The sequence below is a fragment of the Pecten maximus genome, chromosome 4 (assembly GCF_902652985.1).
Source record: "Pecten maximus chromosome 4, xPecMax1.1, whole genome shotgun sequence".
Classification (NCBI taxonomy): Eukaryota; Metazoa; Mollusca; class Bivalvia; order Pectinida; family Pectinidae; genus Pecten; species Pecten maximus.
The window spans coordinates 15,510,401-15,527,385 of record NC_047018.1 but is presented as its reverse complement, the minus strand read 5'-3'; the positions used below and the strand labels follow the sequence as shown (position 1 = coordinate 15,527,385).

General features: G+C 34.2%; 1 protein-coding gene across 4 annotated transcripts; it reads left to right on the top strand.

Moving 5' to 3' along the window:
- The first annotated feature begins 1,336 nt into the window (after window positions 1-1,336).
- Window positions 1,337-16,136, top strand: LOC117325351. 4 transcript variants are annotated; one of them, XM_033881504.1, is made up of 16 exons: window positions 1,337-1,471; window positions 3,876-3,948; window positions 4,131-4,239; window positions 4,529-4,728; window positions 5,212-5,351; window positions 7,742-7,928; window positions 8,399-8,490; window positions 8,992-9,208; window positions 9,725-9,861; window positions 10,783-10,951; window positions 11,383-11,544; window positions 11,907-12,047; window positions 13,292-13,382; window positions 14,187-14,265; window positions 14,525-14,548; window positions 15,267-16,136. In XM_033881504.1, the coding sequence occupies exons 2-16, from the start codon at window positions 3,891-3,893 to the stop codon at window positions 15,273-15,275; spliced, it is 1,815 nt and encodes a 604-aa protein (XP_033737395.1). In that variant the 5' UTR covers window positions 1,337-1,471; window positions 3,876-3,890; the 3' UTR covers window positions 15,276-16,136. The 4 variants fall into 4 exon arrangements, with proteins under 4 accessions (XP_033737395.1, XP_033737394.1, XP_033737393.1 ...); XM_033881505.1 differs by having other exon boundaries at window positions 1,339-1,471; window positions 14,187-14,241; XM_033881503.1 differs by having other exon boundaries at window positions 14,187-14,241; window positions 14,525-16,136.
- Window positions 16,137-16,985: the final 849 nt, after the last annotated feature.

Genomic DNA, 16,985 nt, shown 5'->3' with positions numbered 1-16,985 from the left:
CCATATAAAACCTCAGATGACCATATCCATTGGTTAGTTAGTTAGAAAAATAAATCATTATAATAATTGCTCTGTCCAATCTTGTTTAAAGATATCATAACACTTTTATGTAATAGTCGAGAACAGGAACTAACGCCTCCACCAGTAAACGATCTGCGCCCATAGGGATATCCTAACATTCACTATCTCACTTGAAATACCACAACAGGGCCAGCATAAAGTCCTCATGCCGAGTCTGTACTTGATAAATGACATCATAAAGTCCTCATGCCGAGTCTGTACTTGATAAATGACATCATAAAGTCCTCATGCCGAGTCTGTACTTGATAAATGACATCATAAAGTCCTCATGCCGAGTCTCTACTTGATAAATGACATCATAAAGTCCTCATGCCGAGTCTCTACTTGATAAATGACATCATAAAGTCCTCATGCCGAGTCTCTACTTGATAAATGACATCATAAAGTCCTCATGCCGAGTCTCTACTTGATAAATGACATCATAAAGTCCTCATGCCGAGTCTGTACTTGATGAAGTCCTCATGGATGTACACGATATTGCCAGGAATGGGTCGCTTGCCCAGTGTATACAGTAACATGGTTGTATGGGGCACCAGTCTTAAAAGACACATCGAGAGGCAGATTCAAAAATGATGTGAAGATGGTTCGCAATTATCTACGCCCACACTTCCATCTACCAATGACATTACAAACACTTGAGTGGGACATGCTTATGAATAAACGGAAGACTAATCTATCAAAGCATATAATTAGATGTATCTGTATTTCTACCGGATATATATATGTATCATAACAAAATCAAGCAATAGAAACGTTGCGCAACCATGCAGGTATTCTAGGTTGAATGGCATAAAGGTACTCTACAGCGCTCTCTTCCCCGTGAAGAATCAGTTAATGGAATCAATGATATAAATAGACACAACACGTCAGAACCACAGGAACACTTGATACTTATAACACTGTCAGTAAATCCAGTCGTTCAATATTTCATCTATAATTACTACATTGTTATGGCCTCTCACCGTATGGAAATTACAAAATATCTCGACATTATCGATACACAAATTGACTTGATGGTTTACTGTTTTATATTTTCAAAAATGTTTAAATAATCTTTAAACGATTGATCACAAAATACCCAATTTCAAGTATTTAAAATTTATTTATTATTTCAAGGTATGCGTCTGCCGAATTATTTGTAAGCGCCTTTTGTACACATTTTCACGCCTGACGAACCCTGCGACGTCGTAATGAGAGTGTTTAGGACATGAATGAACTAAAAGTATTAACCAATTGAATGGTAGTTTTTTTCATAACAGCCGTTAACTCATACACACGTACCGGGGACTGTACAAGGTGTGGGATGACCCAGGGCCAATAGGTAGGAGTTCTCCAGACACACGACGAAATCACAACGTGTAAGTTGTATCAGCTGACCTGGATAGTACAGGTAAGAACGGAATGGTGTCATTGTATGTATAGTGACCTCATTACACGAGTTCTATGGTCAGTCAGTGTTGTTAGTGCCAAATGACCACATTTGAGCCCTATCACTGCTTATCGACGAGTGGATTTTATTATGCTTGCGCAGACCTGTTGTTGCAATGTAAATACAGTTATGGGTGGACAAAGCAAGAGTAGGCATCACTGAATTCATCTCTATGTATCTGCCTTTATGCCAATATTTAGCAGCTTTCAAACTCGCAGCATGTATTGATGTTTGATGTTCTTTGTATAACTACCCAGGCCAGGCATCCCATAACTTGGCCATTGCCTGCACAGTTGTATAACATGCCTTGTTTCAAATAAAACTTCAACAATTTAAATATTTTACAGCTGCGACATATATTGATATCGTTATAAACGAATTTATCTTCACATTATCTTAATACATTAAATTTAATTTTGTCCACGTCATATCGAATCAACAATCATGATATGAAACATCCCTGGATTAGCAGAAAAGGAGCATGGCGTTATAGGCGTTATATAAAAAGTACATTAAACATCACTGGTTTAGTAGATGTAATTTGGCATTATATAAAATAGTACATTGAACACCACTGGCTATTTGAAGGGATGTGGCGTTATATAAAACAGTGTATTGAACATCCTTGCCTTCATAGAATAAAACAGTGGACACACTTCTATATAATAACAAACGATGCCTGGATACCATATTTATGTATGAATTGAACAATAAATGAAGCAAGTAGAGTGCCGGTCCATAATAACAGAATGATATATCTTCTGCACAGTTCTGGCAAATATTAGTCTCACTGGAAGCTAAGCGTATGTCAATATTAAAGGGAAATCGAAACAGAAAACATGTCAAAACTGTATAGGGGAAGTGTTGCATTATCTACATAAATATGATTTCAGGTAAATATCTTGTAAACCATGAACTATAGAGTATCCTTCTATATCTGGTATCATAGATTTTCAGAAGCATTTAGGGTAAAATTGGTGTTAGTAAAAAAACATATATTAGTATGTGGTTTCTAGTGCATGGTATTTACGTATTCAAATTGACAGGTTTTAATCTTCCTTAAGAAAGCAATGGAATACCCGGTTAATATGTATTGCGTCATTAGTACAATTATGGTTTTGAAAAGATAATTATTATAATGTATGATTGACAAATTGACCTGCTATTTTGGATAGTGAGCGTAATCACAGCAGCGAGTAATCATGAAATAATTATAATATCTGTCAAACCGTTTCAAAGGAAAATTGATCTACAAGGAAACAAGGATTATTTGTTATTGAACTAGTGCGACTCCTTACTGCTATGGGTTAAAGAATTAAGTCATAACAGTTCTAGGGATAATTTCGGTGCTCCATCGACCTTAAGAAATTTCAGGTTTTTCCGAAGGCAAACTGCTAAAAGATATTCAAAAGTATAATTAAAAAATGTGGTAATAAAAGATATTTCACAATACCTTGTTAAGAAGTCTTCCGTCCTATACATTACTAAAGGGAATAATTTTAAAAAGAAATGTGCGCTTTGTTACAGGTATGAGTCAATACATGATATCATGTCGCAAACAACAACACGATTGGTATGCAGTAATAATCCTTACGCGAACAACGGTATAATTATCCTGGGGAATGCCAACATTTATTCTATTTGTATGGAACTACACTTCTGGTTTCATTTTACTAAATTTATGTTTAAAGTGTGCATGTTGCACAAGAGATTCTTAGTGATCCCCTAATTTATTAAACATTAATATTTCTTTCGAACATTGCTCCTATTCTAGGTGAGTGACGAAAACACACTTGAAACTTTGTTTTAAATAATCTGCACGTGCTCTTCATACATGTATCATTATCCATTATTAGATATAAAATCACCTACTTGTCCCAAAATTATCGACGATACTTCCTTTCTCATGAGTTGTGATAAATCAGTGAACATGTTCTCGCATCCCGTTTAAAGCCCATTCACACTTGTGAGGAAGCGTATCCCCCCCCCCCCCTTCCCTGATCTGATTAACCGAAATACATCAAATTTGAAGTTATTGTTCACTGCTTGACAAAATTGGCGGTAGCGACTAGTTCGGTATAAAGTGACTGGTGGGGGAGAGGGAGGACGTATCACTTTCTTGCCTAGGAGCGACGTTTCAGAGTGATGAAACTATAAATGCGTTACTGCCCTTATACTTCATGGGGAGGGGGAGGACGTATCACTTTCTTGCCTAACAACGACGTTTCAGAGTGATAAAACTATAAAGGCATTACTGCCCCGATACTTCGTGGATACCGAACTTAAATGATATTATGCAAAAAGGACGTAAAACAATACGTGTGATTGCGTCCCAGTGTGATACCCTTCATTTTCGTCCTTGCAGATTCTAAGTACGAAAATGCTGAGAAATGGTTCCTTTTGTATATTGTTCATTACCTGGCATATTTCCCATTCAGGTAAGTGGCATTATCCGGTAATTAAGGGTACAATAACTCATTTCATCAATATATGTTTCCTACAGCTTCATGACAATAGCACTTACTTCTATAGATCATTGATAATACCACACATCGAGTAACATGAAGAAGTCGACATTTAAAAATATGAATTGATGTAAACATAAACTCTATTCAAGCAGTGATCTTTCGAAACTTTTCCTGTATCACCTACAACTGGGACATAAACTTGACATGCAATTGGAGCGAACCTACAGACTATGGCAGTGATTTAACTACGCATGTTACCTGGTAAGTAAGTTTTATTTAAAGATGAGTTTGAGCATTTCGAGAATGAGGCGAATGCCATTTGCCACCATAATGTAGCCGGTTGTGGTGTCTTGCTTGCCTTCGGCAGTATACTTCAGTAAGGTCCAGTAAGACTATCAAGTAGACATCGCTTCGGCGCTTTCACCAGGTGGCAAACACAAGCAAATCGTAACTCACAAGACGCCAATTTGTGCATCACATGTTCAGTAAAACCCGCGAAAACAAACCACATATATAGTGATATTATACACTTACATATCATGTTGTACAGGATATTTGAGGGTCAAATACAAGAACAATTGAAATGTCCCATCAGCACCAGGGCGTCATGCAGCTGGGGTTTGGGTGGAGGTGATGGAAGTTTTGATGTTGACCCGGACAGACGAATATCAGTGTGTCTTCAACTTACAACAACAGATGACGTTCCCATGTCTGTGAAGGAGTGTCATTCCATTGATATTGCTGACAAAGGTTCGTAACATTGAAAGAAACAATAACGATTTCATTTACAAAATATCTAGCTTATCACAAAATCAATAGTATTTATCTCCAACTATTTCGTGACAGTTGTTATCATGATAATTGCAGTCTGATACTTTTCTATGCGCAGCTACATCAACTTATCCCAGGTGCCTTCTAGCTGAATAATTGACAAGAGAAAACTCTGTATTATGATGTAATTACCCCCCACTGAATCAATATGCTAATCTGCGTCTTTCGTGCAATTAATACATACACTTCTTTGACTATAATAAGATATCGAGAAAAACTTAAAGGCATCACTTCATTCTGCTATTAACACGAAATTTCGCCAGAAGAGTTTAAAAGTGCTGAAAATGATATTGCTCGCATATTGATATATTACTATCCGTAACGTTGCGGTTTAAAATGTATGACATCTACATAATGCTGCGGAATGTTTTATTATATTAACTTCTCTTTCTTTACAAACAGTAAAACCGGCTGTCGTAAGCTACGTACACGCCAGAGCAACTCCGCCATTATGTCTGAACATATCCTGGAACCATGAAAACAACATTGATCCAAAGAAATACGAGCTAAAACTTTTGTCGGAACGGGAAGAAATCGTTACTGTACGTGAGAGTTTTGTTTTATTTCTAATTTTGATTTTTTTTCTTCTTCTTTTTTTCTTATTTCAAAATCTTTGTTTGCCATGTCGATAGGTTATGTCTGAGAGCTGGAAATCAATGACACAAAGAAAGGTTATATATATACTTACGATAAAGAACAGAAAGAGTGTATAATATAGAACAGAAATAGTGTATAATACTAGTATATAACAGAATCAGTGTATAATATATAATAGAAAGAGTGTAATATATAATAGAAACAGTGTATAATATATAATAGAAACAGTGTATAATATATAATAGAAACATTGTATAATATCTAATAGAAACAGCGTATAATATATAATAGAAGCAGTGTATAATATATAATAGAAACAGCGTATAATATATATAGAAACAGTGTATAATATATAATAGAAACAGCGTAAAATATATATAGAAACAGTGTATAATATATAACAGAAACAGCGTAAAATATATATAGAAACAGTATATAATATATAATAGAAACAGCGTATAATATATATAGAAACAGTGTATAATATATAATAGAAACAGTGTATAATATATAATGGAAACAGCGTATAATATGTATAGAAACAGTGTATAATATATAATAGAAACAGCGTATAATATATATAGAAACAGTGTATACTATATTATAGAAACAGTGTATAACATATAATAGAAACAGTGTATAATATATAATAGAAACATTGTATAATATCAATAGAAACAGCGTATAATATATAATAGAAGCAGTGTATAATATATAATAGAAACAGCGTATAATATGTATAGAAACAGTGTATAATATATAATAGAAACGGCGTATAATATATAATAGAAACAGTGTATACTATATAATAGAAACAGTGTATACTATATAATAGAAACAGTGTATAACATATAATAGAAACAGCGTATAATATATAATAGAAACGGCGTACAATATATAATAGAAACAGCGTACAATATATAATAGAAACCTTGTATAATATATGATAACGTGTATATACTTAAAACACAGTTGCGATGTCATCCTTTGTTATTTGCATACTATATCTAACATAGTTAATAGGCATCGCCTGTAGCTGTCCAATAAGTAACCTGTCCATTACGTACATGAAAATGCAATTATCCGACAGTTATAGGTAAATTATTTGACGGATACATGTAACATATTGGACAACTAAAGGTAAGATTGTGAATGAACACCTCAACATGCCATGCAATGGAAACCATAATTATAGAATTAATGTAAAAATAAATATTTATCAAATTTTACACAGAATTTAAATATCAATGTTCTTTAAGTATTTTCGCTATTTCTATTCTCCGTTAGATTTTCAATGTACTGCAATTTGTCCTCTTAAAACATTTGAATAAGGAAACTATCTTTTAACATAAAACATACATGTGGATATTTATAAACCTTAAGCATTAATTACAATTTCCTTTGAAATCGTAATTTTGACATTAACATTTTGGAGTTGAGAGCAGTTGAAATATTGTGTTATCCCCACTAGGTATGTGCAAAAATGTATTGCACATGTGTTGGGAACGCACTTCCGTTTTTGGGTGACTAAATTCTACTCGGGCACATATCACACACATGTATTGCATGCATTTAAAAGGGGTATGCAAAGTATGCTACTGGACACCGCTGTCCTTTATTGTATCAATGGCCTTCATGGTTGATTGCTCAAACAGAACAGACATTGAAACTGTCCAATACTAACACAGACATGGGTGTGTTTTCAGTATAAGACTCATAATGCCTATTATGTAAACTACTGCATAGTCTTCGGCTTTAATTCTTTACTTAAAATATAATACAAAAACGGTATATATATATACATGTATAACATAGACCAGAAACAGTTAGAGAGGATATTGAATGGTTTCTAGTTGAATTTAACATAAATTGATCTGTCATACTCGAGAAATATGTTAGATTCAACTTGAATCCAATTAATTATATATATATATATGTATAAGAACGGCAAACGAGAACAATATTATATGTGCCTTAAAAGCGCTGGAATAGTAGTATAACATGTGACGTCATATCCTTCTAACGTTACACTTTACAACAAAACCCAACTTCAACGATTTTCTGTTGTTACATGGTAAACTTTGCTTACAAAAATCTTATTAAATGAGTACTTTGTTGTTTTTTTAACCCTGCAATTCATGTTGCAGGAATGCAGCAAAATAGACACTTACGGATTAATGTGTCGAATTGAGAGCAAAATTTTGATTGGTTAAAAAACCGAAAGTGATGATAAGTTTTTTTTTAAATTGATATTTTACTGGTATAATGTAATAAATATATAAATACTAATACTGTATAATGATAATATATATACATACCGCAATTTACTTTACAGGATGTTGGCTCCAAGACGGATAAATGGCCAGAGTATCACCATGATGAGGAATCCTACCATGTTTGTAATCTATCTTATAACACCCAGTACACAATATCAGTGAGGACCAGACCTCTAAACTTCGATGGTGTCCCTACCGGATACTGGAGTAATCCAACAACGATGGACGTGGTAACCCGTAAAAGTGGTAATACATTATATCTGCTAAGTTATTTTAACATCGCAGAAAAGAAGATTATGTTGGTAAAATGTAGCAACGTTCGCTTTATCCTGGTGTCACTTTTTCAATGATAATAAGCATGTCAAAGAATTTGGTTTGTTTTTGTTTAACGTCCTATTAACAGTCAGGGTCATTTAAGGACGTGCCAGGTTTTGGAGGTGGAGGAAAGCCGGAATACCCGGAGAAAAACCACCGGCCTACGGTCAGTACCTGGCAGCTGCCCCACGTAGGTTTCGAACTCGCAACCCAGAGGTGGAGGGCTAGTGTTAAAGTGTCGGGACACCTTAACCACTCGGCCACCGCGGCCCCTGCATGTCAAAGAAAATATCTCTCTTGAAAAATGTGTTAAACCATATCGATTTAGCGATGCTTCCTATGTATGGTACTGATGTAAGTACAGTATAGCGAATATCATACGTTAAACATTGACATTTCAGTTCCATCGAGATCACCGTCTCTTTTACCTGGTGCATTTACACTATCTCCTACCAATTTTAAGGGGTACAGAAGTGTCACTGTCTACTGGTCGGTAAGTAAAAACGGTTACAGGAACACCTACCAAAAACAAGGGGTACAGAAGTCTATCTATCAGCCAGGTAAGTAAATGTAATTAAGATCTTTATGACCATTTCTGGTGATAACAGTTAACTACTTTTTTCTGTTCTGCAGCGTGGTAGTATTCTTATATGTATACAAAGCTGTGGGTTTGAGAACATAATAACGTATAAAAGACAAATCTATGAGCATTGCTGGGTTGTCCATTGATCAATGTGTATCACTGCGGCAAAGTGGTTGTTAATCAAATTTATCTTAAATTATAGAAATGCGTATTATGTATTGATTATACGACAATTATAAAATGAACCGAAGTGTCTGTTTAGTTTCTATTTACCAATATTCGCATTTACCAATATTCGCATTTACCAATACAATCTTCATTGCATCAATGTTAATTTTGGCTGCATCTTTGAGTCAAGATCACATGAGTTATTTTTGACTTCAGATGATATTTGGTTATATTGTGATTCAGGCTCTTCCTCGAGATTCCTGGAATAGTGATAATCTGACATACGTTATTAAAGCGAGTACTGCGGAGCCTTGTTCACAGCAAACTCTGAATCTCCTTCACCTGGAAGCCTCATCACAATTCGAAATCCTTTCCAACTGTTCCTACAACATATCATTATGGGCGAGAAATGAAATCGGCCTGGCATATCAACCAAGCAAGATGTACATAGGAAATAAGGGTAATTGTTGAGAACATTGTTGTATGGAAAAGTGTATTCGCTTTAGTTTCTTTTTAAGATAGGAACAAAAAGTTGCCCAGAAAGTAATTTATTTATCAGCATAAAGCACATAATTCAATAAATACTATGATTTCCTGCATATTCCCGCTCTGGAGTATGGCCCTCTGGATGTAAAATAGATTTTAAAGCATTTTTACTTTCCGCTAACCCGGACCCGACGATTCTCTGTATACCCCGAGAGTATTTATGATATAATATATAGAGAAGTGTTGGGAACTTCAAAAGTGTGCAGGATATGGTATTTCTATTCAAAGTGTCGACAAATTTTCATCAAGTAAGATTTTTCAACAGCGATAGTTTCATATTGAGTTCTATATTGAATCCTCACTTAAACCTTTTGCATTTAAAATAAACATTCTGCGGTTATGTATATTTTCTGGTAACTGTAGTCAAAATACATATCTTCATTCATGAAAGCAATACAAATTCAATAGATGTTTACTTACGATTTGAAAGGACCCAAGCATCCCGAGGACGTCTTCATCAACGCAGCAGAAAATTCTGAATTAGTCGAAATATCATGGAAGCACTATGCTGAAGCGAATTTGATCACTATTTACTGGTGCCAATCTAATCCAGCAAGATCATGTACTGTACGTATTTACCGGTTTTACATTTTTTGTTTATGATCTGCAGACATTACGAAATGTGAGGATACATTTAGTTAATATTTCTAAGAAGCTCGACATAAAGAATCCTGGTACAACAATTGAATTAATAATTGAGAAGTATATTCGTTATCGAATGAAAAGCTATATCTTACGGTCTCATTTTCTGTCGAGTTATTCTAACGTATTGTGTGCGATGACCAAATATTTGCTAATTCCTTGGTCTCCACAATAAAACAAGTGACCAGCGGGTTGATCGTGATAATTATGTAAAATTATTTATTTTGAATTCTTTATGTAAATAGCATAAATGTTAGTCACACGATTCCTAGCACTCGACTACAAACAATAAGACAGCTTATATCACTCCTCTCATTCATATTAGTTTAGATTAACCAATGTCAATATCAAACCTTGCGCGCTTCATCAATTTTACCTTTGTCAAGTTGGCATTATCAGCCCATAACTGCCAACTCAAAGCAGTTCAGTGTTTATATTTACCACATTTAAGATAAATCACTATAATTAACGGAATTCAAGTTTCCCAGCCATTTCTGGTGTGTAAGATAATAGAAAACCAGACAATAATAATCAATGAAATAAAATATTTAATATAAATTAACATTATGACAATGCAAAATATAAAATGTCCGTCTATTTTTCAAAAAGAAAATGTGTATTTAATATTTTTCGCTAATGCGGTGTGCTTCACTTAGCACATTATTAATGCGCCGGTTGGCAGTTTATGAGATGATAATGCTCAACTACACATATAGTGACAAAGTCATAGAGTTGTAAGTATATGTAAATATAGAAGTGGAAACACTCTATTTTCAGCATTCCGCTGCTAATATTAAGATTATTTTTGTCGCTCGTTTGATTAATCCAAGCCTATACGATTTGTAGAATGATTTTAATCACAAAATAGTCAGCACTACCCAGGACAGCACGTGTGTTTCCCTAAAAGGATCTCCTGTTCTGACATACATATTTGGAGTGTCTGCTGAAATAATAAGAAATGGACGGACCGTCAGCAGCGGATTTTATTGGACTGATTGTTCTACAATTCTCCCTCGTATGTGTTCTTAAAGTGCTACGCATTATTTACAATACAGATTAAATAGATAAATATTTACTTCATGTTGGGCTGGAATGATAGAAATGGTGATCTTCTTATTTATTCATTTAAGACAATAAATCTCAGATATTTATATATAAAACAAGCATCCTGTCACTTTTATGTTTAATGATTCATGAAATTAATTTTATGTTTAATGATTCATGAAATTAATTTTATGTTTAATGATTCATGAAATTAATTTTATGTTTAATGATTGAAGGAATTAAATTTCTTGTTTAATGTTTTATGAAAAGCATTTTTATTTGAACATCAATATTTCTTTTTCAATCTTTAGCACATACAATGTACTTTATAAACGTATTAAGAGGAACAAAGATTCGTAGTAATTGTAAAACCCTGAATATTGGTTACTGATTTTGTTTAAGGCACTCTCAAATCACCAAGAATACATTTTCGTGGCTTTCCGAAGGAGAGAAAGGTGTCAGTCTCGTGGATATATCCCTACTGTAATGCTCTGATCATTAGGAAACTGGAAGACAGTGCAGAATACCAAATCATTATACACACTTCTTCCGAACAATACAACCGTAAGTAGTTGTATCTCTGTTACAGGGCAGAATACCAAACAAAAACATTCAATTCTTCCAAACGTTAAAAACCGTAAGTACAGGTGCGAGTTTCAGAACAAGTTGCTAAATATAAACACAAGCATTTTAACCGACGTCAGAACACGACAAAATACAAATCGAAATACGCACTTGCGCCAAACACTACAACCATAAGCATCACGAATATATCAGCTTTGTACAATGTACATATATTCAAAGTCAGAAATGTATCCTATTTCTTGTATACACCAGTTTTCATAATATTCTTACAGTTAACCCACCGTAGAACAGTTATGCATTAAAGAAATTTAAAAAGCGTTGTCTGCTGTATTTTCTAACAGGGACTTTGCCGGGAAATACCAACTCTGTCCTTCTCCATAACATCCATCCCGGTGAAAAGGTGTGTGTTACAGTGGCAGCCAGATTAAACGAAATGCCAGAACACGTCAGCCCCGTCAAGTGTTATATACAGGGAGAACAAGGTAAACGTCGGGATCAGAGGCCAGACATTATTTACAAGGACTGTTTAGTATTCCTTTGAAAGACAAAGGGTGCAATCATGTGACAGGAAATGCCCTGAAGTCTATAATCAAATTTCTCAAGCAAAATTCAGTATTTCGGTCCCTTAGACTTTTTCGCACGACCCCGCCTTGTGATATAGTAACGTAATAACTGAAATTGATTAAATATTTTATCTGCCTTCTGCCTGACCCATATGTGACCCGTGTGTGTTTATTTGGCCAAAGAGTATTGATTTACTTATGTAATAACCAGCCCTTTGGATCTCTTTCGCCCTTTTGTTATCTGGAAATGTATATTGATAGATTAACTTATACAAATACCTGTTGACTTTCGTATGTACCTAATCCCGTTGGTCAGCTATTTCCCATGAGATCATGTAATTTTATGTAATAGTTTCAGGGTTCAGAATTGTAAACAGCTGGCCTGTTCCTATGTACATTGTATATAAGGTATACCTGATATCTGTGAAAGCGTCAGACTACCTTGGGAGTCAGAGTAGTAACATCTATGCTCTGTCTCTGAATAAAACTTCAGTCATCTATACGTGTGTCAAGACCTCTCATTTACAACACTACACCATTCATCTATAGCCTGTATGTACAGTAAACGTATGGGGTTGGGTGATATGGCAAGTTTATGGTTTGTCGAGACCAGGCCCCGTATGCATGAAACCATTTCACGCTCAGCGGAAAAAACCCAAATGCAGGTATATTTTAGTTCAGCAGGGATTATTTAGTTACCATATTACCGGAAAGAACTAAAACAATGCTAAGTGAAGTCGAGGAAAAACTTCGTTTGGCATGAAAACGCGAGATTAAGTCGCCCCGGATATACGTTGTTTTATAGTGAATTGGAGGTACCTAGTATATAAAATAATGTCAGAATTATTATTATTGTAAGTATCACTTTATAGAACTGTGTGGATTATATAAACTATAACAAACCTCATATCCGCTAATCAATATTGATTAACCTTGTCCCTTCCCTAAATTGTCTCGATTTTTTTTGTCTTGCTTGTCCAAGAAAGCGTGGATGAGTGAACTAAATAAGAAAGCTAAGTTTACTGCTAGTTATGAACTGAAAAGTTGATACTATTAACTCATTAATAAATACGTTAAGACATGTATATATGTATTTGTTCATATAAATGTCTTTAATCTAATCTAAGAAGGTATCACTTATTTTTAGTTTTGTGTATTTTCAGGAGGAAGCGATTTTCCATCGACAATTGTTATTAGCGTGTTGTGTAGTGTAATAGGACTATGTGTCGTTATTGGATCGGTCTGCCTAACGAGGTATGTAATGAGGTGCTGCTGTCAATCAATATATATACAGGTATATATGTATATAGTTATAGTAAACCTACATATTCCCTGACAAATAAGTCCCTTTTCTTGTGTAACTAAAACCAAAAGCCTTCTTTTTGTGTGTTACTTAGAAGATTGGGATTTCCCAATAACCTCGTGCAATTAGAGTTGCGGGATGGCATCACTCACTATGCACCCATTCTGCAATTTGGCAAAGCCAGGTTTAAATAATTAAAGACGATTAGTCTACATAATTCATAAGGGATATAAAACGTGTCCGAATTTGACCGTATGTTTATTGGGTCCAAGATGCCAATATGTTCACACCACGGTGGGTTATGAACTCCATTCTGTCCTGAGTTTACCTATATGATAGTATGTGATTGCTCTCTCCCTTTGGCACATAATTATGCTATGAATATGCGAGGACAATATGGACAACACAAAAGGAATTTTAATACAATTAATAAACGTCTTTCTGACGATATGTATTTCAAATTTAATGTAAAAGCCAACTGATATGTACTGTCGTGGTATGTGGGCATGATTCTACGAATCCTTCGAAACATACCTTATACATGTATATTCTACTAGGTTAATTGTTATTCATTCGTGTCCTTCGTCCATTGTACACCCATAGCCCCATCAAAAACAGCAAAATAAGCGATACAATAGCATCGGTATTCTATTGTTTAAGATCATATAAATTGGAACCATGAACATGAGATACGTGTATATATTTATTACCAGCAATTGAATGTTTTGTTATTTTGTTATTTTTTTGTTTAAAAGGACAATCTGCAGATGGTGGAGACGACAAGTCCCAGTCAGTTTACCAGAACTCAGGGTACACTATTACGTCTTACCTTTGGTACTCTAAGTTCCTTCCTTTAGACATAACACGCGAATTATACCAGAAATCTGTATAGAATATCTGGTTGTATCCAAATTCTGTAACGCGTGGCATTTTTCTTACAATAATGTTTGAGAGAATTCTACAACACATACTCGATGATTCTTTAAAATGTGCTATGGTGACAGTAAAACAATCCTTGCTAATTATGTTTACATTAACATGTGTATTAACGATTGAATACGTAGACTTACAGTATGTTTATGTAAATCTACAGGGCGCCACGGAAATGCTGATGCAAGTAAGTATCCATTGTATAAATTCGCTGATACGGGACAAAACGATGAAATAAATTAAGAAGAAATCAATGCGCGGAGAACCAGATAAATATACAGTTTGACCAAGCCTGTACAGATACTATTTGATAATTGATAACTTCTCTTAAATATCACCATTAGCAAAATAGACCGGTGAAATGCTCACTGGCTTTGATTTAAACGTACGAACTTGTCATACCAAATCGATATTACATAGAAAGTGAGTTACAAGCATCACGATAATTAGTATAGCAGGCCAGGTCTGGTTAGAAAATTACATACTTCACAACAATTAGTCAAATAGGCCACGTGAAAACGCCATAAAACTATATATGTAGTAAGGAAATGTACAATGTACGTATCACAGTAAGAACAGAAACTTAATACAAATCATGGGATTATTAAAAAAGAGTTAAATTACGATCCTAGTGAATTTGTATTACTGAACATCGAGACAAGCCCCTGTTGCCAAAGAAAAACTTTATATAACAAGGAAGGAATCGTACTTTAATTAGCATAACCAAGTTACAAATATGTTGTAGTATCAGTTAGACAACTAGGTTACAAATGTTTTGTATTATGAGTTACAAATGTTTTGTAGTATTAGTAACACAACGTGGTTACAAATGTTTTGTACTATATATATATATTTGTATGAGCAACATTGCCAAGTTTGAAAATTTGTTTTTTCTTTTAATGTAGACCAGCTAGATTCCATGACAGTTATAAGATGACTTTATGAAGAAACTACCGTTTCCACAAATACCAGTAAATCGCAGGTGTACTACAGATATCGATTGTATCGTGTCCTTGCCCAAGGTGCCTTACACTATTTGATGCATTTGTGTGAGATGATTGACAAAACATTTTACACGAGACAAGTACCGCGTGTGATGTGATGTCAAATATCCCCGGAATTATTACTTGGAACATTATATAAATGGCAGCTCACTGATTTCTGTTGTCGATGTGGATGTGTTTTGTCGAATGCTGCCATTTTAGTATTCTTCTTTTTCATGTGTGACGACTACCACCTTTTAATTGCAAGAAAGAAAAGATGTATTTGTGACTTTACTCATACAAGTATATGTTAATATTTTCCCAGTTGATATATTTTTTATATTGTTTCGGTACGTTGCGATGAATCATTTCAATCAGGCATATCTATTGTTAAAAGAAAATATATGTCCTTGTTCTTAAGCCCCCTAAACGATTTGGAGAATTTCATGGTATAGTCCCTTAATATTTTGCGCTATATGCAAGTCTCCCAAACGAAGAACTTAACTCGATTTCATCTTATTTAGTGACATTAACACTTTCAGCCAATGTTGACACCGTATCCTGGACCCTGCTGGGTTAAATTGTTAAAAAAAAGTTTATTCTCATTACAATAACTTGATATCCAGAATCTAAAACGATGCGGATACATTTCTTCATTTTCATTAAATCCCTCGAAACGCAATTTTAAATAATAACTGTTATTGTTTCCTTGCTTAATATTAAGTGTTATTGTTCTTTTACTTTATAATAAGTGTTTTGTTCTCTTGCTTAATAATAATTGTTCATATATTATTTCACTTAATTACAATTGTTATTGTCCTCTTATGTAATAATAATTGTTCCCTTACCTAAAAACAATTGTTATTGTTCTCTTACGTAATACTAATTGTTACTGTTATATTATTTAATAACTACACGTACATTTGTATAATTGTTCTCTTACTTGTCTATTCTGTCATTGCTTCACTCTAAATTTTTCAGATTGATATCTTGATCGTGAAATACCAACAGGTTTCTCATAAAATTTAGCATTCACCATCACTGAGATACATTGTATCTAGTTTTTCTTTCAATAATGATGCCATCTAATTGTGATTGGCTAAAATCATATCGGGCTATACATTTTGTTTTAGTAAGTGAACCATAATGTGATATGTATGCGACGCGGTTGACTTTGGGACAAACAGGTAACAGCTACATGGACAGGGGCAACACAATGACAACCATTTAACATGGAAACAGAACACACTAGAACACGCATTGCATTGGTAGTGATATGATAACTACAACATATGAAATTTGATAAAATATAATAATATTCAAACTCCAACCAATGAGAAAGCATGACTTGTAATATAATCTATGTTGACGATACGCATGCTATCAAGGTCTTCCTTTGTTTCAGATACAATATGGTCCAACCTTGAGGCCACTTATTAGTTGCATCTTAGATATGTCTGATTTGTTAAAATGATATACAAAATGTATGTGTATTTGGACACTATGAATACAAACGCGACTTTGATTTAAAAATTGGACAAGATGATCTCTGATCAGTCAATATATAACAATAATAACCATACCAGCATTGTATACATAACTTACACTATTATTATTATGTTTATTCAACCTTTATACATG

What these genes read in the sequence shown, in the direction of transcription:
- LOC117325351 (XM_033881502.1), top strand. Translation starts at nt 3,891, where the DNA reads ATGCTGAGAAATGGTTCCTTTTGTATATTGTTCATTACCTGGCATATT. An exon ending in TTATATACAGGGAGAACAAG is followed by an intron (nt 12,048 to 13,291) that starts GTAAACGTCGGG and finishes GTGTATTTTCAG; the next exon opens with GAGGAAGCGATTTTCCATCG. An exon ending in GGATCGGTCTGCCTAACGAG is followed by an intron (nt 13,383 to 14,186) that starts GTATGTAATGAG and finishes TTTGTTTAAAAG; the next exon opens with GACAATCTGCAGATGGTGGA.